At 38.1% G+C, this 25956-nt stretch overlaps 2 protein-coding genes across 2 annotated transcripts; one reads left to right on the top strand and one right to left on the bottom strand.

The window, feature by feature from the left end:
• Positions 1-125: 125 nt before the first annotated feature.
• On the bottom strand, positions 126-13771 carry LOC110456015 (beta-lactamase HcpA-like). Its single transcript, XM_021506528.1, has 3 exons — positions 13656-13771; positions 3314-3454; positions 126-645 (listed from the first exon to the last, which is right to left on the bottom strand). Exons 1-3 carry the CDS (start codon positions 13741-13743, stop codon positions 200-202), a joined length of 675 nt encoding a protein of 224 aa, XP_021362203.1. The 5' UTR covers positions 13744-13771; the 3' UTR covers positions 126-199.
• Positions 13772-13804: 33 nt separating this feature from the next.
• LOC110456014 lies at positions 13805-25426 on the top strand. Its single transcript, XM_021506527.1, has 2 exons — positions 13805-13909; positions 15935-25426. The coding sequence occupies exon 2, from the start codon at positions 16085-16087 to the stop codon at positions 18611-18613; it is 2529 nt and encodes an 842-aa protein (XP_021362202.1). The 5' UTR covers positions 13805-13909; positions 15935-16084; the 3' UTR covers positions 18614-25426.
• Positions 25427-25956: the final 530 nt, after the last annotated feature.

Below are 25956 nucleotides of genomic sequence, written 5' to 3'. Positions count from 1 at the left end.
AAGTAATGCTATTAATGACATTGGGCTCTATATAACTGTTGATAATAAGTCAACAGAGAAATGCTGCATGATTTAATATTTTATTGTCTGTTACTAAAGCTGGACAAAACAAAACAAACACGACCTGCCGCACAAAAATCAGATTTAATGTATCAAAACAATTCCATTCTTAAAAATATATCATCCTTTGTGATTACATTTATTGTCTCTTTTTTTCACGATTTATATTTTCATACTTAGCTGAATAGAGCTCTGCAAGTTTCTGGTCAGCTTGAACTCCTAGACCATCTTTGTACTGACGATAGGCAAGAGCACAACCTAGCCCTTCTCCGTTCTCACACGCCTTAATGAAATAAGGTAAAGCTTTCGCCTCATTTTTGTCAAAGTTTAAATTTGTGGCTCCGTATAAGTACGCTGATCCAGCCTTCACACAGCCTTCTGAATTGTTCATTTGGCAGGCTTTTTCATAGTAGTCCACTGTTTTGCTGAAGTCTTTCATTTTCATATCACTGTCATCCCGGAACGGGATTCTGGTATGCGCTGGGTGAAAAAAAGCTGCGAGTAGCATGCAAGCACCGGCACACTGGTATTGGCACCCCTTTTTTGCATACTCTAGAAATTTCTTCGTGTCTTTACGCAGTTCACCTGTACAATAACAATAAGATTGTGATAAGAATGATGTTGGCACATTATTAAAGATGGGTTGCTAATCATTTTTGTTCTGGTACAGGATTCTTCACCGGACTCAAAATCATACAATACATAGAACATAATAATAATATAGACAAAATGTGCAATGAAATATAAAATTTAACAACCCCCCACCCCACCCCAGCATTCACACATTGTGACATATGAAAGAGAAAATTAAGTTGCTAGAGTGTTGACAAACTTTAAAAAAATAAATAGTAACAGTGACCTTGACCTTCAACTTAGAAACCTGAAACAAAACAATTGTTCAAGGAAATACCGACATAGCGAACACTTTTATGAAGTTTCACGAAATTCCATTCAGTAATGAAGTCGTTAGAGTGATGACAGTAATGACAAAGATTTTTCTAAAAGATAGTAACAGTGACCTAAAATTCGGTTGAGGAATTGAGTCGCTAGAGCGATGACAACATTTTTCTAAAAACTAGAAAATGTCTGTAAGACATACATGCCCCCGCTGCCATGTGAAATTAGTTTCAGTGTTCTTGATACCCTGAAACATGCACAAACACAAGGTACTACACTTAAAGTTGATAAGTTGATTTTAATAAAAAAAAAATCTGTATGTTATTACCATCCTGAAACACAAGGATGTCAGAGGCAAACCCATATTTGACCTTTATATTAAGTTGGACAAAAATCTGTGAAAGAATGAAGTTGCTAAGTGTTTAAATTGAATCAGTTGATGATTTTCTATATATAGCAACAGTGACCTTGGCCTTGACCTTGAAACCCTGAAACACAACAAGAGGCCCAGAGGGCCTGTATTGCTCACCCGAATATTTAAGCAGTCGATCATAGCAAAATATTCTCATTAAATATTATAATGCACTACAAATATTTCCCTCCCAAACTTTGTCCGCTCCATCTGTTGAAACTACCAGCCAAATATTATTATAAGATTCTATGCTTTTTGGTTCTTCTTCAGAAGTTGTTTGACATATTTTTCCCTGTGACTTTGTAAGTAGGTCAATGTCTTTTTCTTTCTCAAACTTTGTTAGCTCTATCCTAAAAAGCTACCAGCCAAATCTTCCTTTTGGTTCTTCTGAACAAATTCCTTGAAATGTTGTTGACCTCTGCGACCTATAAATTAGGTTGAGGTCATTTTCATTTGCAAACTTTGGTGAGCGCTATCCCAGGAATCCACCAGCCAAATATTATAATTTTATGCCTTTCGATTATAACATATTTGACCCATATGACCTTGAAAGTAAGTCAAGATCATTTTCATTCTCAAAATTTGTCGGGCTATTTCCCAGGAAGCAACCAGCCACATATGAAGATTCAATACCTTTTAGTTCTTCAGAAGAAGTTGTTTGAAGCGTTTGACATATTTGACCGCTGTAACCTTGAAAGTAGGTAAAGTTCATTTTAATTCTCAAACTTTGTTGGGCTCTATTCCAGGAAGTCACCAGCCAAATACAAAGACTCTGTACTTTTCAGTTCTTCAGAAGAAGTTGTTTAAAGAGTTTGACATATTTGACCGCTGTGACCTTGAAAGTAGGTCAACAATCGGTTTATAATTTTTCGTGACTGAATACTCATATAAAGTGAGAACACTACCATCACATCAATAGACAGAGTTGTTCACTGTACATTAGGTTTCATTCTTTTATAATGAATGGATATCAAGCAACTTTTGCACATTTTTATCAATCATATAGTATAAATCTTAAAAATATGACTTTCAAAGCATACTTTACATGGAAGACAAACCGGTCAATTTTAGATTATAATGGATCATCAGCCCATCACTAGGGACAGGGCCTAGTAATTATAAGTTGTAAGAAATTGTGCCCAATCTCTTTGACTGTTAAATGTCAATAAAATATGTTTGAATGAATGAACAACTTTGCTCACTATCCCAGTATGCTACCTGCCTAATTCTGTGACTCTTGGCCACCTATTTATTTGGAAGAAGATGCTAAAAGTATTTTAACATATTTGAAAGTGGGTCAGGTAATTTATTTGAGCAATTGTGGTTGATCTTCATCCCAGCATGTCACTAAATCAATATCCCAGGCCTCTTAGTTATTCAGAATGTCAGACGCCTTAGCCAAGTGGTTAAGGCGTCTGACATCCTGCTACCACTAGCCCTCCATCACTGTGTCGCAGCTTTGAGACCTTCATGGGGCAGTCGCCAGGTACTGGTCGTAGGTCGGTGTTATTTCTCCTGGAACTCTGGCTTTCCTCCACCAACAAAACCTGGCACGTTAATGGATAAAATATACTCAAAGTGTTATTTCCCTATATTAACTACCTGGTATAGTAAACTTTTTCCCCTCCCCAAGGGGAAACGGATGGCTCGGGGGGTCTAGAAATTGACATTTGCCCACCCTGGCCCCTAGGGTTGGGTTGGAATCCCAATTTTATAATTTGAAAACCATCTTCCTCCAAGGATGATTCTCAAACAAGTAAGAATAATTTCCTACAGAAAATTGTCAAAATATACACAAAAGTGACATTTCCCTATACCTAAAGTATCATCAAGATATCTTTAACAGCAAAGCTCAGGTGACCTAAAATTGTGTTCAAAGAAAAACACCACACTATGGCATAAGCTCACTAAATTGCCCTTCTGACAGATAAGCAAAAAACTAACCTCTTGCAAAAAAGAAATAGTTGCTAAGGTAAAAACAACTAGGCCCATGGTTGTATGTTTCGCAGGTGTGCTGGTATAACTTAGCAGCTTTGTCTCCACGGTCATCGATTTGACTGAACATGTTACCCAGGGCGAAGCAACCTGCAAAATAAATAATGACCAAATTTGAAAAACATGGATTTCAATGAAGCAAAAGTATAAGAACAATGTATCGTTTATCAACATGAATGGATGTTGACATCAAGGAATGACATGGTTTGATATTTTCTGAGGTATTTGTGTGGTGCGGAATGCAATGCTTTGTTTATAGTAAGTCGTCATTACAATGCAGTAGCGTACAATATAGTTGACACCCAGTAAACAATAGTACACAGTACTGAGAAATGTGTATGTAGTGAATTTATGAGAAATGCATTTTGCAAATATCATATGTACTTCAGAAATAAAGCTTCCCATCATCAAAATGAAAATGGACTAGCCCAGCGGCAGCGACACGAGACCAGGTGACTTTGAGGAGGTTATACATGGAGCGTATATGGAATGGAGACCGATGCGTCTTTGAACCGGCTTCACATGTACTTATCACATATATGAACAAGTACATGAGGCTATCACGATTTTTTCCTGTCTAGCACATTATGCGCTGTCGAATAAATCATTCTGCAAAGTGAAGTACGCCAACTCTGTGAAAATAAGGTTTTTCATAAAATATAAAGATCCCTATGAAAAAGCCTTTATAGGTGCCCCCGAGAATAGAATACCTGGTACCATGCAACAGCCTCTGGTTACATGTGATGTACCTGCCATATATAACAAGAGGCCCAAGGGCCTTAGCGATCACCTGAGTTATAGTATAGGTACCAGCAGCTCAATTTCATTGTTGAGATGTGATGTGGAAAGCAACATGTGAAAAACAATACTTGTCATGTCACCAAAGGATAAGAACTTTAAAAAACTATTCAAACATTTTTTTTTGCTATTGAGAATTATACCAGATGACCTGGGGGATTATGAAATTTACAATTTAGGTAATGGTAATTTTAGTAGGGACCTTTCTATCCATGAACAGTAAAACATCGGAGTCTGATGATGAAGATTTTTTAAATTTTAACCATAATCCCCATTCGGCCCACCCCTCCAGCCCCTGGGGATGGGGCAGGATCTTATTTTCTCATAAAATCTAACTGCCATCTGGCATCAAAAACATTCCAACCATGTTTGAATAATTCCCTGCTGAAAATGGACAAAATATACCCAAAAGTATAATTTCCCTATATAAACTTTTCCCCCTCCCCAAAGGAGAATGCTTGGCCCAGGGGTAATAAAATAAAATAGATTAAGCACCCGACAGAATTTTCATCCATGCACAGAATTTGATTGCACTACAAGCAAGAATAATTTCCTACTGAACATTGCCAAAATATACCCAAAAGTGTTATTTCCCTATATAAACTATAGTAAATTTTACCCCCTCCCAAAAGGAGAATGGATGGCCTGTGGGTACTGAAATTTACAATTTAAACAAAGACCCTGATGATCTTTTCATCCATGCAGAGAAATTGACTGTAGTACCTCTGAGACTGGAGAAGATACTTTTTTGAAATATTGGTTAACTTTCCCTTTGGGCCCCCTTCTGGCCCCTGGGGTTGGGGCAGGAATTCCAATTTTAAAATTTGATACCATTTTCCTCCAAGGATGATTCTTACCAAGCAAGAATAATTTCCTACTGAAAATGAACAAAATATACCCAAAAGTGTTATTTCCCTATATAAACTATAGTAAATTTTAACCCCTCCCGCCCTGGCCCCTGGGGTTTCCCAATTTTACAATTTTGTAGCCACATCCATCTACCAAGAATGATTCTGACCAAATTTGAAAAATTCCATCTGCTGGTTCTTAGAAGTCGAAAAAATAAAAAGTGTACGCAGGATGGACGACGCAAAGCTCAGGTGACCTTAAAATGCAAAGCCACACTGGGATTTGAACTGGTGACCCTCTGAACTCTCATGATCATAATCCCATGATGTTAACATTCCATCTTTTTTTTCAAATATAGCGTCAGAATTCAATCTAAGAGTTGGAGGGTCCCAGGTTCGAACCCCGGTCTGGCCATGCATTTTTCTTCTCCTAATTCATATGACACCCAACAAAATATATCCACGGAAGGTGGTATGTGGTCTTGTGTGTCTCCTGGGTTGAAGACTTTGTTAAAGGCGGGAGGACTATCGCAGAAAAGGACTGGTTCAGTTGCCAGCTCAATCAATTGGTTAGTGTCTGTCTTGAGTTTAAAGGGTCCCGGGTTCACACGCAAGTCTGGCAGTGCATTTTTCTTCTACACTTGTTAATTTTCTGTTTACACCAATGTCCAAAAATAGCCATAATATTATGCACACAACTCCCTTCTTTTAATCCCATTGCTACTACCAGCCCATTAGCCAATCACTGAGGCACTGTTTGGAAACCTTTAACAACCTGCAACCTGCATGCTGCAGAGTACTCGAGAGAGGGCGCTGCAGTATACAAAGACAGTTAGATATAGAAAGTACATTTTGTATGAAGCCTCCTAATGTAAAATGGTTTGGTATTAATTGTCAGTTCTTCAATATCCTCATAGATGTTAACTTAAGTGTTTATGTTCACTAATCAGTCAGCTAACGGTGATATACTTTCAGCGATTTGCAAATAGTCTGGCAACCGAAACAGGTCTTCAAATGATTCATCGACGTTTGGTGCAGCATTGTTAGCTTGATGCTTAAGCTTATGTAACGAAAGGTCGGTCTTTACCAGGGGCTGGTTTTACTATCTGCAATAAGTTTTGTATTCAACCTAGACCTAGCTGTTACCACGTGTGGCAGTATAGGGTCATCCTGACTAGTACTAGGCCTACTAAGTCTTTGTACGCTATAAATGCAGGACCGAGACTCTGTCTGCACAGCTTAAGGTGACAGTACCAAAATTGGATCACCAAACCATCATTTTATTAAATCATTGAAAAATCTGATGAGGAATTATGTTCATTTATGGTTGCATCAAAGGAAGAATATCGATGGGTGTTCTTACAAACGAAATTAGCACCCGGGGCTCACTCGAGATATTTATAGAATGCTCTGAGGTCACCAATCAGCGTCTCTGGTTTTTGCGAATGTCAGGACCCAAATCGGATCAAGACTTGAATTTTGCAGTATCTTACGCTTCAAATGAATATTTTTTTGTCAGCATATTAACATTTTCTGATGACCTTTAGAATTTGTATGATAAGAAGTATTTTTATAGTGTGAATTTATTCCTCTAGTCCATAACAGAATTCATAGTTGTCGCACGCGCCATCTTTTAAAACATGATCAAAACAGACATTTGAGTTTGAATTCTATGTATCTATCTATATGTTATACTCCACAGAGACCAAAATGACTTTAAGGCGGAGGGGGTTAAGTACGCGTGCGATACTTATCTTTGTTTAATCCCGGTTGGTAGTGATTGATGTTTTAATTGCCTCTATTCCTTGCGCCCCAACTGTGATGTCATCCAGGTGGTTCCAATCTGTGGAAAGAATGAGTTTCTGTATTGTTCCGTGTTGCTGTTGGGTATTATGACTGCTCTGTTATTGTTCCCGATTGAATTTGGAATTGGTCTTGATGTCTCGCAGTCCTGGAATATACGCCCTTGTGTTTTCCTTTTTTCATGTTGGAAATTAAGAAAGTCTTGCCTAGGCATTGATGGAATTTGTTCGCTTCTATTTTATAATAGAATGTTAGTCTCTGTTGTTTTCATTTTGATGCTAGTGGTGGAAGTTGTAGCTCTTTGAGTACCCGGTTAGTTTTGTCATGAATCCCTCTACCCTTGTTCTGTAATCCTTCTGGATGAAACGCGCCCCTCTCCGTCAGATGCTTTCCAATTTATTAATGTTCGTCTTTATGTACGGGTCCCAGATTATTGCTCCATATTCTAAGATGGATCTGACAAGAGCAATGTGTGCAGTCTTTCTACATTCTCTGGGGCAGTGTTGTAGGTTGCATCGTAGGAAGCCTATAAGGTAGAACTGGCCTTTTTTGTGGTACTTGTAATATGTTCTTTCCACTTCATATCCCCCGATAGTTTTAATTCTAGGTATGGGTTTGTCTGTACGTGATCTAAGTTATGTCCATTAAGTTGGTATGTGTTTTGCTTTTTCTTCTTAATACAAAGAATGTAACATTTTTGGCATTAAATTTCATCCCCCAGTTTGCAGCCCAAGTTTCGAGCTGTTTAAGGTCGTCTTGAAGTGTTTTCGTGGTCCTTGTTTGAGTTTATTTCTCGATAGAGTAGGCAGTCATCTGCGAAAAGTCTAACTGTTGATTTCACAGAGTCTGGCAAGTCATTTATATGGCAAAGGAAGAGCAGGGGTCCTAGTACTGTTCCTTGTGGTACTCCTGACTCAACCGCTGCCACTTCAGAGTTCTCCCTCTATGGCTACCCGCATCTTCCTGCGTGTTAGGAAGGTTTTTAGCCATTGGTGCAGAGGTCTTCTGATCCCATATGAATCCAGCTTGTACAGTAGTCTGTCATGGGGAACTGTGTCAAAGACCTTGGAGAAGTCAAGTATTGCCATGTCCACTTGTTTGCCACTGTCAAAAGATCTTTGCCGTATGATTCATCTCGGACCCCTCCATCATGATCCGATCTAGATATCAATTTATAAGATGGAGAAAAAGACGTATCTTCTTCATTATTTTATGTAACAAGCCACCCACAGTAACACCCGAGAGACTCCGGGCACATGCCAACGAGACACTCCGATTTGGTTTGTTTACTTTCGGTATCGGAAATTGCAAATTCCCATTCGCCCTTGTGATCTTTTTCAATGGATTATGTACAGTTTTTCAGGTAAAACCCATCATACACCACCATCCCCCAAAGATCTTTGACATTGGTAGCAGCATATGCAATTTTGACCAGCCCATGTAACTTATTGCTGCATATAAACTCCAGAAACATCACGGCCACTGCCCATTCATGTTTATTCCATCCAAACGTGCAAGCAAATTGTATCTTTTATACCTTACCATCTTGGTTATCATACAATCATCAGATTGCCAATTGAATCCCGGCCCACATTCAGTTCTTCTCCTATTGGAACAGGGAGACGCCCCAGCCTAAGTACAACCCTGGAGTACTGACAATAAACTTCCAGAGCATATGTAACAAGAAGGAAGCCCTGGGTAACCTAATCGACAGCTCGGACCCAGACATTGTCGTTGGGACTGAAACATGGCTGAAGAGTAACATACTCAGAACTCCTCCCATGTAGCCATCACATTATTGCCAGAAGAGATCGTCCATCTGGTCATGGCGGGGTACTTATAGCTGCTAGGATGACCATACCTTGTAGTAACATTACTATAGATGACCATGGGACAGAATCCGTGGCGATAAGTATAACCTACAACAAAGTAAACAAACTGGCGATCTTGGCATTGTACAGACCTACCGACAACAACATTGATTATGCAACCAACATGTTTAAGACCATAGAGGAATTTGTCTGTTCCAACCCCAATTTGACAATCTGGATCACAGGGGACACCAACCTACCTGACGTGAACTGGGAATCTATGTCCACTTGTACCCACACCTACTCAAAACAGTTGGATTTAACTCTTCATCTCGACCATAAATGACTGTGGCTTAGAACAGATTGTTGATTTTCCAACTCGGGTTGCTAACATCCTCGACATCTTCCTCACGAACTGTCCATCACAGATAAACCTATGTAGGCCTATACCAGGCTTAGGGGACCACCACATTGTGATGACCAAATCCAACATTCGAGCACCGTATCGTCGTCCCATCAAGCATAAGTTCTACCTATGGTCCAAAGTTAACGAAACACTCATCCAGGAAACAGCCGATTGACTTGCCATGGATTTCATTGAGGATTATTCTCCAAACAATAGCGTCAACAAGACCTGGACCGCTTTTAAACTGTGCTGCAACCAACTCATGGAGCTTGTACCATCTAAGATGACTTCAGGGAGATTTAATCAACCATGGATTTTGCGCAGTGTTAAGAAATTATCACGTCGCAAACATTGCGCATTCAAAAAAGAAAGGACTTCAGCAAGAACTAGGGACTGGCACCGCTACAAGAGACTGAAGTCTGCAGCCCAAAAGGAGTGCCGAGTAGCTCACAGCAGCTATGTCAACAAGCTCCTAGACATTGATACAGGTACATACAAAAAGCTGTGGACGTACATGAAGAGTCAGCGAACAGACTCCTCTGGAGTATACCCACTGAGGAAGGACGGACTTCTTGTGAGTGAGCCCAGAGCGAAAGCTGAGATACTCAACCAGCAGTTTTGTTCTGCATACACCAGGGAAGAACTATCAACTGTCAGGGATGCCCCAACTATCACCATCAGTCAGACACGAGTGACAAAGCTTCTTCTTAATGTCATAGGGAGCAAAGCAACATGTCCAGATGAAGTCCCACCAAGGCTACTCAAGATGTGTGCCAATTCCATCTCTCCCATGCTCACCAGAGTGTTTCAGTCTTCCATAGATGCTGGAACTGTCCCTGACGACTGGAAGAAAGCTCATATCACCCCCATCTTCAAGAAAGGAGACAAGGCAAAGGCAGGCAACTATCGACCGGTGTCACTGACTTCAATATGCAGTAAGCTGATGGAGCACATCATCCACAGCAGTCTAATGGACCACCTAGAACAACACGGCATCCTATCTGACTACCAACATGGATTCAGGAAGAAGAGATCCTGCGAGAGCCAGCTGATCCTGACCATAGACGGCATTGCCAGGAGCCTCGACAAAGGTGATCAAGTCGATGCAGTCCTCCTCGACTTCTCGAAGGCTTTCTACAAGGTCCCGCACCAAAGACTTCTGCGCAAGCTCCACTACTATGGTATTCGAGGGAACACGCTCAAGTGGACTGAAAGCTTCCTATCCAACTGTACTCAGAAGGTTATCCTTGAGGGCCAACAGTCATCAGCATATTCAGTAACATCAGGAGTCCCTTAAGGAACTGTCCTCGGACCTCTATTATTCCTGGTCTTCATCAATGATCTACCCTTATGTGTAACATCCACTCCTCACTTGTTTGCTGATGACTGCTTGTTGTACAGAGTTATTTCCACTCATGACGACTCTGCACAACTACAACAAGATGTGGACAGACTACAGGAATGGGAGGATAGATGGCAGATGAGCTTCAACCCAGAGAAATGTGAAGCCATCCGGATAACCAGAAAGAGGAATCCCTTGGTCACGACCTATTCCATCCACGGTCAAGATTTAGAGACAGTCCCGTCGGCCAAGTATTAAGGAATCCACCTCCAAAATAACCTCTCTTGGAACAAACACATCGCATCTGCCAGCAAGAAAGCCACTTCCACCAACGCTTTCGTGCAGAGGACACTGAAAAAATGCCCAGCTGATGGGAAGGCGGCCTGCTACACCAACTTGGAACGCCCTATCATCGAGTATGGATCTGTCATCTGGAGTCCACATACTCATTCCAACATCAGCAAGCTAGAACAGGTCCAGCGAAAGGCAGCCAGGTATGCTATGCAGGGCGATTTCAGCAAATACAGCCGTGTTACAACCATGCTGCAGACACTCAGCTGGCACACCCTGCAGGAGCGGAGAATTCAGGCTTAGCAGGTGATGCTGTTTAAAATCGTCCACAGCCCTATCGACATCCCCCCAGAACCATACCTTCTGCCTGCATCAACAGGCAACAGCAAGGACCAGAGGACACGACAACCGTTACGTCCAACCTACATCAAGAACACAGACGTACCAACATTCATTTTTTCCAACTGCAGTGAGGACAATGAATCAACTACCATCGTCAGTTGTGACAGCACCATCAGCAAGATCCCGCTGACATCCACTCTCAACAAGACAGAAGATGATAGATCTGTTTTTAACTCGTTTTAATTGTACATTGGCTATCGTGGATAGTTTTTACATCAAGCTAAGCGCAAACTGTGCGACAATATTCTTATGAATGATGCACATGATTGTGAAGAAGAAGAAGAAGTATATAATATATGTTCATATATAAAAAATGGTGCATGGCTATCTATTCTAAGACTACATCATTGTTATAACTGATCTGTTGACACATTTATTTATAAGTATTTTTGCAAAAAGTGATCTGATTTGGGTACTGCCTCCTTACTACAAAAAAAACAAGAGATCCCAGAGGGATCTTGGCACCCACCATTGTACCATCTTCATTAGTTCTTTGTCAGTTCGATCTTTTCTCTTCTTCCCTCTAATCTGTTTGATCGAGTCATGTTAAGAGTAAATGCATATTCAGGTAACTTTTGATCTAAAGTTAATACTGATGTGTATGAAAGCCAACCTTCAAAGTGAGTTTGTCATTTCACATATTTACTAGTACAGTACTTAATGTGAAAGAAATAGAATTGATCATTGCAATATGAGAAAGATCTGTTTAGTTCTTCCTTTAGCCATTTTGTGTTTATGATCAGTCTCAAAATATAACATGGAAAACAATTGATCAAAGGCAACCTACATATTAGATTTGAGAAAGATCCCTGAAGTTATTCCAAGAAATAATACTAACAAACCTTCAATGTCAAAAATCGAAGATTGCTGTCGGTAGGCCATTTTGTTTAACTGATCAGTTTCAAAAGTAAACATGAATAATAAAGGATAGTGGGGAACCTGCATTGGTTGGCCCAAAAACAAATTTTGGGGCGAGAATAGAATTTGAAGCACTGGCCCAAATGACATATTGGTGCGGCCCATATTGGTGGCCCAAATAATTTTGGCAAGAAATATTTCCACAGCATTTAACATGACAATGTTTGATATATATGTAAAACAGAATACAACATCATATATTTAATTCTTCAACCCTAGTTAAAACCTGATAGGATCCACTCCATTCAGGTCTTCCCAAAAAGAAATACACAAAACTTGCACCTCAAAGAAGACACCCTGGCAGTATTTATATAGAAAGTCTGAAAAAAAATCATCACATTTTCTAAATCACAGACAGTTCGATTCAAATCGAAGTAATGACAACTGAAAAATGTACTGCCCTCTATTTAATGTGGAATGGACTATCATTTCTTTTATTCATAAATTTTTCAACAGCCTAAACTATTATTGTTGGGCCCGTGACTACTTCACTTTTGGTCGCCCGAGCAAGACTTTAATTGCCATTGGCAAGCCAGAGACTGTCCATTTCAGGCACTGCTGCACAACAAGAGACAAGGGGAACCTACATATAAAATTTGAAAAAGATCCCTCCCTTACTTCCCGAGAAATAGCGATAACAAACTTTCACTATCAAAATCCAAGATGGCTGCCTGTCGGACATGTTGTTTATCCGATCAGTCTCAAAAGTTGCCCAGCGCAGCTAAGGACCACAGGGAACCTACATATAAAATTTAAGAAAGAATGTCCCTTTGGGACTTTCCTGAGAAATAGCGGTAACAAACCTTCACTATTAAAATCCAAGATGGCTTCCTGTCGGCCATATTGTTTATCCGATCAGTCTCAAAAGTTGCCCTGCACAGCTAAGGACCAAGGGAAACCTACATATAAAATTTGAGAAAGATCCCTTTGGGACTTTCCTGAGAAATAGCGATAAGAAACTTTCACTATCAAAATCCAAGATGGCTGCCTGTCAGCCATGTTGTTATCCGATCAGTCTCAAAAGTTGCCCTGCACAGCTAGGGACCAAGAGGAACCTACAAATAAAATTTGAGAAAGATCCTTCTGGTACTTCTTGAGAAATAGCGATAACAAATTTTCACTATCAAAATCCAAGATGGTTGCCTGTCGGCCATGTTGTTTATCCGATCAGTCTCAAAAATTGCCCTGCACAGCTAAGGTCCAAGGGGAACCTACATATAAAATTTGAGAAAGATCCCTCTCGTACTTCTTGGGAAATAGCGATAACAAACTTTCACTATCAAAATCCAAGATGGCTGCCTGTCGGCCATGTTGTTATCCGATCAGTCTCAAAAATCGCCCTGCACAGCTAAGGGCCAAGGGGAACCTACATATAAAATTTGAGAAAGATCCGTCTGGTACTTCGTGAGAAATACTGATAACACGAATTTTTTTAAGGACGAACGACGGACCACGGACGTAGGATGATTTCAATAGCCCACCATCAGATGATGGTTGGCTAAAAAAAAGCATATTATAACTTAGGCATTTTTGTGTATATCGATACTGTTATTATTCATTATTGACAGAACTTCAGCCTCAGGCTCCTGTTTACATAACCGACTCTTAGTACTTTATGTCATGTTTAATGGAATCCCGACTTCAAGATACTAATAACATTCACATAATTTACCATCTGCTTGTTTCCTTTGGAAACACATGATACGGTTAGTCATTTTCATTTCATCAACAGGAATTCCCGGATTGCTAGAGGCCGCCATGATGACCAATTCATGTCGGAAGTGAGATTCCGCATGCGTAGCGGAAATAATTTCTAATATTCCCAGCAGAGGGCGTTTCGCGCCAGAATAATCAAGTAGCAAGAGTTTCCAGTTGAAAACCATCACGGAAACAGGATTAAACAGAAAACTACATCTTATCTTTAAGGTATACGATTATTTTATTACGTCATTATCGCATGTAATCTACTGTCGACTAGAATCAAGTATTATTATGACATTCAAATGCGTATACAAGTTTGACAGTTGGCATGTTTACATCTATGGCCGCCATGTTTTCAATTTCGTTATGGTTTCGTCGGAATGATTTCAAGGCGGTGTGTAACAGCATACCAATCCCGTTAACAACCCTATAGCCAGTCGTTTTTATGATGTTTTCTGAGGAATATATGTGAACGTAGGCATTTCTGCTTCATTTTCTGCAGTTACGTGTAACCATAGTAAGCGAGCAGCATACGAAAGTGTCATGTCAGACGATCAGTTCAAGATCATACAAGGCCTATTTAGTACAGTTCAGTTTATAGCCAGCACCTTAATGCGTTATTAGATAACCCTGTTAACCAGTCTAAAACGTCATATATACAATGCATAAGTACTAGTCTATATATTGTATAATAGTTCAATTCTGGTCAAGTTCACTTACAATACTCAATAATTAGATGTGTAAAAGGAGTGGATTCTACATTAGCTGCAATATAACGAAGCTCCTGATGATGAGACAATTTTTATAGGTATTGCATCGGCAGAGCTACAAATTGGTCCTATTCCAGTTAATGGAGCTAATTCAAAAGTGTTCCATCTGTAAGTTTACATATAATTAGCACCTCATATATAGCATAATGTTATCAAAATAGTGCATGATTGTTGAAATAACAAATGTCAGGTCCTTACTGTATTAAAATAAATCATTCACGAAATTAGCCATGTCTGTCTTGAAAAAATAAGAAACAACCCCCAATGCCCCATGACATGACAAAGTCACGCTTGATGTTATTTCAACTATCCGGTTCTAAATATGGCCTTCACGACCAAATCAAGTAATTCCATATTGGGTCCTGACATCCATACTTAAACATTTGACCTAATCGAAAGAGAGATGAAGTTTCCATCATTGCAGTCAATTCATATATCAATTGCCTTCGCTACATAAACTTGATAATTTTAACACATCTTAGGCAAACAGTTTATGAACAAAGATAGGTTTTATTACAAACCTGTGTGTAGATGTGAACTATGTGCACACAAGAAATGCGAAAATAATTCTGGTGTGATTCATACCAGGCTTGCTTCATTTCTTCTTCTTTCACATATATAAGGAACCAACAGGTTATATAATCTCCTAGTAGGTAGCAATGTCTACAAGCATGGAATCTATTAAATACCCGGGTGAGTCCGAGGAGGCTCTTGCTTTGGACAAATTATATAGCTTCCATATACACAAACACAAATGTAATAGTCTGGTGAAAAATGATGGAGCAGTCATAATTTGTATGTAGGGTAATTTTATCTGTACCATCACAGAACTAGAGTAGTACTAGTCTGCAGTAGTATTTTAACTTTTAATTGAAACTGAATTATTACCTTAAGATTAAAACACATTTTTTGTCTATTGAATTGCCCCACTTTTACACACAGGCATCACACAACAGTGATTTTAGGGGTCACATGTACAGCTTTTGGACTCAAAGGCCCTTCCTCTAGAGAATTTAAACTGTATTTTTTTCCCAAATTAAAAAAAAATCAGTGTTATGATCATCAATATAATTTATTTGAACAAGAACAAAACAATTTGAGTTTTATAAATATTGTATGTACAAATGTTCTGATTTTCATGTATTATGTTATGAAATATACATATTTTCCCATTTCTGTGAAAACACAGCAAACTTTTCCCAATACAAAAGGTGCATGCCCCTGTGATAGACTGTCGAAAAATCTCTCCACAAATTAACTCCATTACTGTATGCCCGTCTATGTATGCACAATCTAGCAACATACTTTTTATATGTTTCCTTATCACTAGACTTGAGAGAGACACCTGAGCCGGCGGTCTCATAAAGACCAGACCAATATTACTTTTTTACTGGTATTTAATACTAAACTATGATTTGTATATTTGTATACAAATAATGGAAGTAAATTTTACAAAGATTTTTCATCTTTTTTCTTTCAGATATATATCGTCAGTTGGCAGATGACACCAGACCATTGTTATGTTGACCTAGATAATAATCTGCTCACGTAATGAATGTACCTGGCTTTAGCTGAGCATGGGATTTAGTGAGATTTTACAGAAAAACATAAGCTACCAATAAATCTAGTCATGAACCAAAAGAAAATGGCGAAGACAGGTCATCAGTATCTTTGTGCTAAGAAAATGGTGCTGAAAAAATACAGAAAACAAAGATTTGGCGTAAGAAAGAAATGCCTACCATCATTACAACATGTTCTCGACCCCGAAACTGTTAACACAAAGTTCAAACTTCAAAGGCAGCAAGTCAGCAGAATGCAATCACATGAGACTTTTAGTAGCTCAACCCGAATGGAAGACGAAACTTTCACTTTATCTCAGTTGGTCACTTCTAGTCTATCACACACCAATGTGTGTTCAGAATTTCCTATTTCAGAGATTGGGAGTGAGTTATCAGGAAACAGAGGCAACGGAAATTCTCCATTTAACAGTAGTAATAGTTGTGGTTCACCAGAAAGTGCTGTGATACAGAATAGCTATCTCCAAAGATGTCCAAAGCAAGGTCAAGGGTCGGGTACCGAAGGGCCCAAATTTAACAACATGAATGACTGTGACAAGTGTATCTTGCATCCAGAACAGAACAACAACCTTGGTTTAGCGAGTGGATGTGGATGTCCCACCAGGAATGATGGTACACCTGTCAGGGATATAGAAGAAAGCATCATTGATGTGGTGTCTCTGGATGAGGAGGAGAGTGTTGTAGATGAGGAAGACTCGGTCAGTCAAGATAATATAAATCATGTCTCCAATGCCTTTGATCCGGAAGAGTGCCTAGACAAGAGAAAACCTCTTTCTGTGGACGTTACCATGGCTGAGCAGCTCTCTAGTGTGCCATCACCATGTAAAGTTAATCAACGATCATCGTCCAGGTCATCCGTCTCCCCCATCAACTGGCAGCAGCAATTTATGTCCTTCCTGTCCACCACTCCAGAACCCACCTCGGTACAGGATGCACCCATGCATCTGTCCTCACACAAGAGCCCATCACATTCCTCGCGAAAGAAACGATCACGGAAAGTTCGAATTAGCATGTGTCCGTGCTGTGTAGGGACATCACCTCATTCCATTCATGGAAAGAGGCAAAAACATCACAGTGGACATTCACGTAAACACAGTCTGTCAAAAGAACACAAACATTTCATTCGGGACATGGTTCAACTTGTGTCTCTAAGAAACAAAGTTGTGACATTATTCTGCAGCATATTTCCTCAATGCCAGGATTTCATTCGTGCGATGAATCCAGACAGTGAGAAAGTTGATTTGCTCATAGATCAAGTGGTGGACATCCTACAGACGCCAGAACCTTTTGACATTGCCCATCTGGAGGATGAGAAAGATGACGTCAAGTCAGTTGCGACATACTCTGATAGTGGCACCGACCCTGTGGACCTGTCGGAATATCCTAGTCTGGAAAAACCTGATGAGTTTTTCTTTGCAGACAAAGATTCTGATGACATGCCGGTACTTGATGATTACAGTGCCGATGACAAGACACAAGACGAAGGTGAATCTGTCTCAAAGGGCCCTAGTTATTCTGAAGACTTTTTAGCGTTTTTGGGAAAGACCAGAAATAATCAGCAACAAAAATGTACATTAGATCTAGGGGCTAATTCAATTCTTTTGGAGTCAGATCCACCAAAGTCTTTAGAAAAATCAGACAGCAGTGATTATGGTTTGAAAAATTGCAGTAGTGCTTTTTCAGAAGGAGATTCAGGTATTCTCATGATCAAGGATCATGATGTCAGGGATGGGGGATATTGTTGTCCCGAACTTTTAAATCAACAGGGGCCAAATACTGATTTAGGGGACATATGTAATTCAAAGTGCAATACTAATCATAAAACTGGGCCAAGTGTGCTTTTGAGGCAAACTAGTGAAAGAAAGACCCCAGAATTATCAAATGTTAAAGATAAATTTCAGGGATCTTTTCAAGAGTTTCTAAATTCTAACAGGAATGAAGACTCGGATGATAGTAATGAGAGTGACCATGATATACATGATTTTAGTTGTGAGGAATTGGAGGAAAATGAAAACAAACTGACCTCGTTTACCAGCATCAATTCTCATCAGCCTATACATCTACCTGCCTATTCAGACATTTCAGAAGCAAGCAGATTGTCCAGCAGCTCGCCCTTTGATTGGACAGGGGGTGCAGACTCGCCTCTATTTGGTAAACCGGAGTCCAAGTACAGTTTCCTTCACAAAGCAGAATCTCAGGCCTCCCAGCCAGACAGCAAACCCTGTGACAATGATCTACCTTTAGGTGATGCTGATGGGGCAGCCAGCGGAGCCGCAACTTTATCAGGGACAGACTGTCAGCAGGACTTGTCTTTGCCGTGTGTTCAGTCAGAAACAGCTAAGGGACAGACAAAAACAATTAAGATATATGAATCATATGTTGAAACCTGTAGGAAACCAAAAATTTGTTTAAAAGCCCTCAAACATAGACTCAATGCACTGCTAACATGGATGTTGCCTAATGCAAATTTAGGCGGTGTGTATTTCAAGAGTTTTGACAATCTTGAATATTTGCTAGACGTTCTAATCTATTCGAACACTGTGACAGATGACACAGATTCTCATGTTAAAGATATATTGTAAAGTAACCATTTTTTCTCACAACTAAACATCATTCACCCCTGAAGTCACATTTGAACTCTCCCTGTTCAAAGGTTGGAATAGTTCAATATGAAACTTCAGGGGTAAATGAGTTAAGGTTGCGAGAGAAATTTTTTGTTTGATGCATGTGATCATAAATGTTACGTTGTCACGGATCCAGTCTGACTGGACGTTTATTTGCAATAGTCTTGTCAATGATTTGTGAAATAATTTTGTATACTACATGTAGGTATCGATACATGCAGGCCACAAGTAATTATGTTAAGGTCAATGCAGGGTTTTTCCTTCCGTATGCATGTACTTCATTTTTGCATGTTACATTTTTTGAATGCATGATGCAGACAACATTTACCCGGTATAGTAGAAGTTATTTATCAACATATTGTTGCTGTTTCTAACTTCCTAATTTCATTTCAGTATTTTTTTTTATTAAATTCATCTGTATAAAAACCAATGATTTTTGCAAGTATTATCCAGACCATGTTGAATAAGTAATTAAGTGGCACTATACAGTAAACGTGATATGCGCTGTACATGTGATATTTATAAATATACAGCTACCTGATCGGGGCTATGTCACAGGAATAGTTAAATTTTGTCTACTACAGTAAATTTTATTAGTGTTTCTCCCCCTTGTGTTGCTGATAATATTCAGATGTAGTTCAAAATTTTAGTTTTAGGATTGTTTCAGAATTTCATCAAACCTAAAAGGTACTATATTACTATTTTGTAGTTTAAAATACACTTTTATCCCTTTTGATATTTCTGTATTTTCCAGTTTTAGTAATCTCGTGGCAGCTCGGTACCCAGTAGTTATCTACAGATTGAACAGAAGATACGTACTGGTAGCAATATTCCTCTCAGTTATAGAGTCTGGTGTTAAACAATAAAAACCAGACTAAATATAGAAGACTGAAATTAGAAAAAAAACATGGTTCTACTTTACCCATTACAGAGCATCCTTTTTTACAAAAATCTGTTAAATTGTTCAATGTTATATAGTTTCAGTTTTGTTATTCTTTATTTTCCACTTAATCTGGAATTCCTTGTAGCTTACATGTGTAAGTACATGCACAATTTGGCATTTGATTTATGTCTATATAATTCAAATAACCATCCATGTATCGGTTTAGTTTTTCAAACTGCTAAAATTCAATCCATTCATTAACAAAATAAAACAGAATGTCTACTTTCAGTTTTGTCATGGCAATTCATGCTGAGAGGTTTTTTTTCTAATATCGGAGTAAATAATATGTATTTTTGTACAAAAGCATTGCAAATGATGATGATTAAAAATAAATTAGGATTTAAATGGAAACAATTTGAGAGGATTTATAGACAAAATGCAAAATTGAATGAATGGATCTTACCAATTTTTATTCAAATTATGTATCAACATGTTACTGTTTGTTATGTTTTTGTTGAAAGTACTTCAAATGTATTTCATTATATGTTAAGTATTTGTTCAGTATATGTAATGATAGATTATTTATTACTTTTGAAGTCTAAAAAATATTGTGAATTCTAAAGTTGAGTTTTCAAAACAAATTATAAATTAAAACTGAGGTTTAAACAATATTGAGCGTTAAACAAAAATGATGTACCTGTTGTTTACCTTGATTGTCTAGTGCACCCTCCATTTCAGTCATTATAAATTGAAGGGTGGTTAAACAATTTGAGTGGAAATTAAAATATTATTTCTTATAGTTTTATGTTACATACCGGTAATTATTAACAGTAGACCAACCAGTGTGGTCAATACATTGGCATGTCTAAGGTTAACTCATGATCCACCCCTGAAGACACATTTGAACTCTTCCAATTCAAAGGTTGGAATAGTTTATTATGAAAATTCAGGGGTGAATGATCATGAGTTAATAATATAATATTTGTTTATGTCAACTGAAATTCTCACCAACAAGACAACTTCTGAAATACACACTCATGTATATTTGAAGTAAATATTAGATATTTGACCATGGTCTTATAGTACGTTACACGTACATCGTAGAACCGTTTGTTAGTGTACAGTCGACAGATTTAAGAGAGTGCCTATGAAATAGGCCAGAATACTTAATTATTGATGCAGTTATGTTTGTCCCCTCCTCTCTGTTAAGTTGTTACAATGTGATACCTGTTACATGTAAATACTGTGTTAAAAACGAAAAGCAATGTTAACTATGTGAATACTGTATGGAAGTGTATCGGGCCAAATAAAACAAATCTTGTGTTTCCGCTAACCCTACCTACCCTAGAGTTTTGTGTCTACCCTTAAGTTTGTATTGGCGTTTAGTGATGTGCACTGTGAAAGTCAGAACTCTTACTCTATAATCTATATAAGCATAGTAAAAGGATTTTGCAAAATAAAACAAAAATGCCTGCCTACCTACCTACCCTATTTTTTCTGAGGATGGTAGCGGAAACACATATTTTTTTGCTTCTTTTTGGCCTCAGTCGACAGATTTTTTTCTGGAATTGACCCATTTTCTTGTCTTTGTGATGCACAAAAAATATACATGTTTGCTGTTATCTGTCCCTGTGGTTAATTGCTGCAAGGCTCTCCCTGAAATGATTTTTCTCCTGTGGTTAAAAGCTGTATGGTCCTACTCACTGATAACAAAATCTCCTTGTACCTGTTACTTTTGATTCGGTTCCGTATCAATTTGAAGGGACCCTAAAAGTAGGAAATTTTATTCATGGTTAAAATGAAATGTTAAGGACATCTTACTCTCTTATCATTATTGCATTAACATCACCCCATTGCATCACCCCAAAAAAACACATTTGAACTCTTCCAGTTCAAAGGTTAGAATAATAGTACATTATGAAATTTCAGGGATGAATGAGTTAAATTAATACATGTACTTACATGCAGGGATGAAGAATAACTTGGGTGTAGTTAAGAAACCAATATTTTTGGGATTGCATGAGTTTAATTAAAAAGTACTTTGGTGCTAATTTTGTTAGAAGTTGGATCAATATACTTATTTCCAGTCTTTTTGTTTCCATTTTGTTTTAATACAACTTTGTAGGAATAGGGATATATATTAAAAAGAATAATCTCCGAATAATGGTAAGTTCTTGTGGTACATCCTAAACTGTAATTTCCTATATGCTGCACTATTATACAAGTGAGTTTGGGACGGAAAATGGTTCAACTCCCCTCTGAAATTAAGGTAATTTTCTTTCTGCCTTTTTGTAAGAATTAACCACCGAAAAAAAATTAACCAATCCCGGAAAGTAACCTCACTCTCCTGAACATTTATAAACCAATCAGACAATTGAGTGTTTTTGCACTTTCTTGTTCTGACCAGTATTAATTAATGGAAGAAAACTATATAAATACCCAATTTACCACTAGATATGCTATTTTTAAACTGCTCATTTGAATATTTCTCCCTATAATAATAAAAAAAAAAGGTTATTGATACAGAAAGGTAGGATAATCTTTGCAAACAAATCTGAAACGTTTAATAAATCAATTCAAAAATCTCACCAAGAGCTACTAACAGATGTTATTTACCACTACAGGTATACAATTTTCAGAAGACCATGTTTAGAGGCCCAGTATAATGCAACACAAATTGCTCCACGGCAAAAGTGCTACTCGTTCATTCTAGCACACCAGTGTTAAAATGCTGTCTAACGTTGTGATCTAAACCTTAGGTTCTGTATAGGCCATATGTTGTACACTTAACACATCTAGGGAAATGAAGAATAAAAAATAAGGCGGAGTTTATGCCTAGTTTGTTTAGGTACATACACATCGCCATGCTCATTTATATTGTTTGCCTTTGTTGTATACGGTTACCAAGCATTGGTCACATGTATAAGTGGAAAAGACAATTTGAGATCATAATCATAATGTGGCGTAAGGTAATCATAGCTTTATTTTTCTCAGGTCCCATATCTTCTCAGGATCATGACCAATTTATATCGGGGGGGTTTCAATTCGACAGATGCAGGAGTAATATTTCATTGGAAAAAAACAAATTAAGATCTAAACCCCCAAAAAATAAATGAAGTAGGATTATACAGAATTTCCCATGTGCGTGTCCGTCCAGATGTTTTCACATGCTTTTCTCTTATATATAGGATCAGTCAAATTGGTACATAGCATCTATTCTAGAGAAGGGAAAGTGCAGAGAATGAAATTAAATCACTCGCTGAATAAAGAAGAATAACAAATCTTTAACAATTCTAAGGTAAAGTGCATGCAAGGTCATATTCGGTAGATACTTAGGTATATGTAAAGGAGGAAAAGTGTACAAAAATATTGATTTAAGCCTTTTGCATTCAAACCAGGGAAAACAATTTGAGGAGCCCCTCTTTACAATATAACATAGGGTATTATACTGAAGTAAAACTATGTGATACTATCTGGGGAAGTCATAGTGTAGAAAATCAAAATTAGGTTACCGCAACCTTTGTTTGAGCTTAATCAAGAGAATACATTTTCTGGGGCATGTCTTATTAACTTTTTCATGTAGGATCATCCAAATTTTCAAGTCCGACCTACTTTAGCCGCAAAGCAGGTGTACCACAAAGCCCCTTGTTTGGAGTTTCATCTAGTTCATGTTGTACGTGTTTCTTATAGAGGTCCTTTTATTTTTAAGTTGACATGAAATGTTTGTCGTTAAAATTGAAATGTAATATTTCGTCACTGATGATGAAGAACCCCGACCTGGGACAGCCCTGTCCTGATAATGCTTACAGTAGTTGATGTATTGTGCATGTTACTCAAACCATATTGGAGAGAAATAAATTGTGAAGATTTTGTAGTTAAATTATGATTGAATTTGTAAATGGCAGCCACATTTCTTAGGAAAATAGGTGCGTTGTAATTTAGATTTTGCTTTTAATTGTTGTTTAATGGATTTTGAAACGAGTGAATCATGTTTTATGATTTTTAAGTGATTACAAATTCATTGCCATTTATAGAAGGGTTCAAATTTGTAAGACATAATCTTTTTTTGAGTTGTTTGCAAAATGTATAATAATTTAATGAAACAAAATGATATGAAATCAATTTATATAAATTTTTGTGAATCAGTTTGTCGATGTTTCACCTTCTCCAATATGATTAGCAGAATATATTTTTGAGGGTTCACAGATGTTCACGAGAAGTTATCATAATATATATGTAGCCTGTTAATATGTTGTTCCTTGTGGGGTATATTTATTTAAGACTACTTGTTATGAAATAAATGTTTAATGGTGTACGCCATCAATATTAAAGAGGGGTATTAACTTTGGATGTCATACTGATACAGATACAGATACCTGTTTAACCTATTAAAACATTTTCCAAAAAGACTTTCTTTTCAAATGTCCAACATACATTATGTATGACACTTACTGCAAATTCTATTAAATTGAGAGTGTAATCTACACAACACGAGGTAAAAAGACTGAAGTGCTATTTAATGTAAAATACGATGCAGACTTTGTTGATGTAAACAATACCAACTGTGCCATATTTGTGGTTATTGCGGTGCAATATCTTACGAAACAGTCCACCCAAATTTTGGTACTGGAAACCTGATAGCAGCTGGCAGTGAAAAGCATGGCGACTATATGGAAAGTCAGCTACTTTGCAGTCGGTATTAAACCAATCACCACTAAGCCAGTTGTCCCCCTGTCCAGCCAGTGTCTAAGGGAACAAAAATATTCCCCAACCCCCAAAATAGTGCAGGCATCTAAGAAATTTTGCTGAGAACATAGGTGGCTAAATTATGTAAACTCACTGCAGTTTTAACACTGACTGATACAAACCACGATAGTGCAGTACTGTGGTCCTACTGTACCAGTAGTTAAAGGTTATTTTCCTATGAAATCACTGTTGTATATAATAATGTTACAGATATATATATAAATACATGTACCCATCGGATGCCTAACAAGTTCCACATGTGATCTTAGTTGTTTCATTGTTGATAAATGTATATATTCTATTGGTCATGTTTCACTCTTGTGTATATTTATAAAGTGGACTACATCGTATGCTCTCAGTATTAATATGATCTTTATATATATATCAAACTCTATACCTACATCTGTTGTTACATTGACTTTACATCTGTTTTCTGTAAATAGCTGTCTCTCCCCACTGTCAACCTTGGTGAACTGTTCCAAGACAATACGAGATGAGTCCACTGTGTGATATTTGGTGAGATTACTGTCTTCATTATGCATTGTACATGGTACAGGAATATTGACCAAAGAAGAACCATTATGTGGATGAGGTTGTATACTTAAATGTTGCTAGCATAAAATTCCTTTGCTCCACACAATTTTTATCCATGTTCCAAAATTTATTTCTTCTAGAAATTTGAACTTTAGTACAAATATTTTTAATAAGTTACTCATTCATCCCTGAAATTTCATAATGGACTATTCCAACCTTTGAATTGGAATAGTTCAAATGTGTCTTCAGGGGTAGCTGAGTTGAAAGGCAAAGCAACTTTGGTTTTCTTCTCCGTACCTTGACACTGTAAACTATGTGTTAGCCTTAGAAAACTTTGTTTATTAGCTTCTTGTGTGCTACACGTGAATGTGTACTTAGAAATATTTTGTTTTTTCGATGTATGTTCCTACTGGCTAGGCATGTTACCTGGGGGCAGACAAATGAAATGCCTGATCATTTATCATTATTGTTCTGTGTAATTATAGATTGAACTACTGCCAAATGTTAAATATTGATTGTGTAATTACGCAAGTATCATAATTGATCATGTCACTTGGAAGTATTTTGAAAGTCATCATTTTATTATTAGAGATAAAGAGGTTTTCTCCAGAAATATCTTTGTTGTTGTTATTATTAGTCCCCCTCCGGAACCGGGGGGGGGACTAGAGTTTTGCGCTGTGTCCAACCATCCTTCCGCTATCTTGTCCGGGCTCTATCTCTTACACTACTAGTCACTGGAACATCAGGTTCCAAAAGTTGTTAAGCCAAGGGGTGGAGGTGAGAAATAGGCTCCAAATTCCATGAAAATGCTTCTTTCGGCATGCGTCCCAAACAGCCTCTGACAACCAAAGTCCAACTCCAACCTTCACGGGTGGTTTATCATCGGTAAACCCGGTGGAACTGTTTCAACTGACTGGAGAAGGGGCGAAGGCGAGCCACTGGCACCTCAAAACCAGATAGCCTCGGGCAGATGGGGCTCGTCAACCTTGGAGAAGGAAAACTCGGGACTCAAAACCTCCGCTGCCTTGCGGCCACACCCTTCGCCAGGGAAAGGCTTCAGGTGACAACCTCGAGGAAAATCCAGAACTAGGAATCTGTAACATCCTTCCTGTACTTCCAGGATCAGAACATTTGTTCC

This window comes from Mizuhopecten yessoensis, unplaced genomic scaffold (genome assembly GCF_002113885.1).
Source record: "Mizuhopecten yessoensis strain PY_sf001 unplaced genomic scaffold, ASM211388v2 scaffold8469, whole genome shotgun sequence".
Classification (NCBI taxonomy): Eukaryota; Metazoa; Mollusca; class Bivalvia; order Pectinida; family Pectinidae; genus Mizuhopecten; species Mizuhopecten yessoensis.
This window is presented reverse-complemented; position numbering and strand designations above follow the sequence as displayed.

Excerpts from the sequence above, each read along its gene's own strand:
- LOC110456014 (XM_021506527.1), top strand. The coding sequence starts at position 16,085 with ATGAACCAAAAGAAAATGGCGAAGACAGGTCATCAGTATCTTTGTGCT.
- LOC110456015 (XM_021506528.1), bottom strand. The coding sequence starts at position 13,743 with ATGGCGGCCTCTAGCAATCCGGGAATTCCTGTTGATGAAATGAAAATG. Across the intron at positions 3,455-13,655 it reads CCAAAGGAAACAAGCAGATG|GTTGCTTCGCCCTGGGTAAC; the intron begins GTAAATTATGTG and ends TTTATTTTGCAG. Across the intron at positions 646-3,313 it reads CTATTTCTTTTTTGCAAGAG|GTGAACTGCGTAAAGACACG; the intron begins GTTAGTTTTTTG and ends GTTATTGTACAG.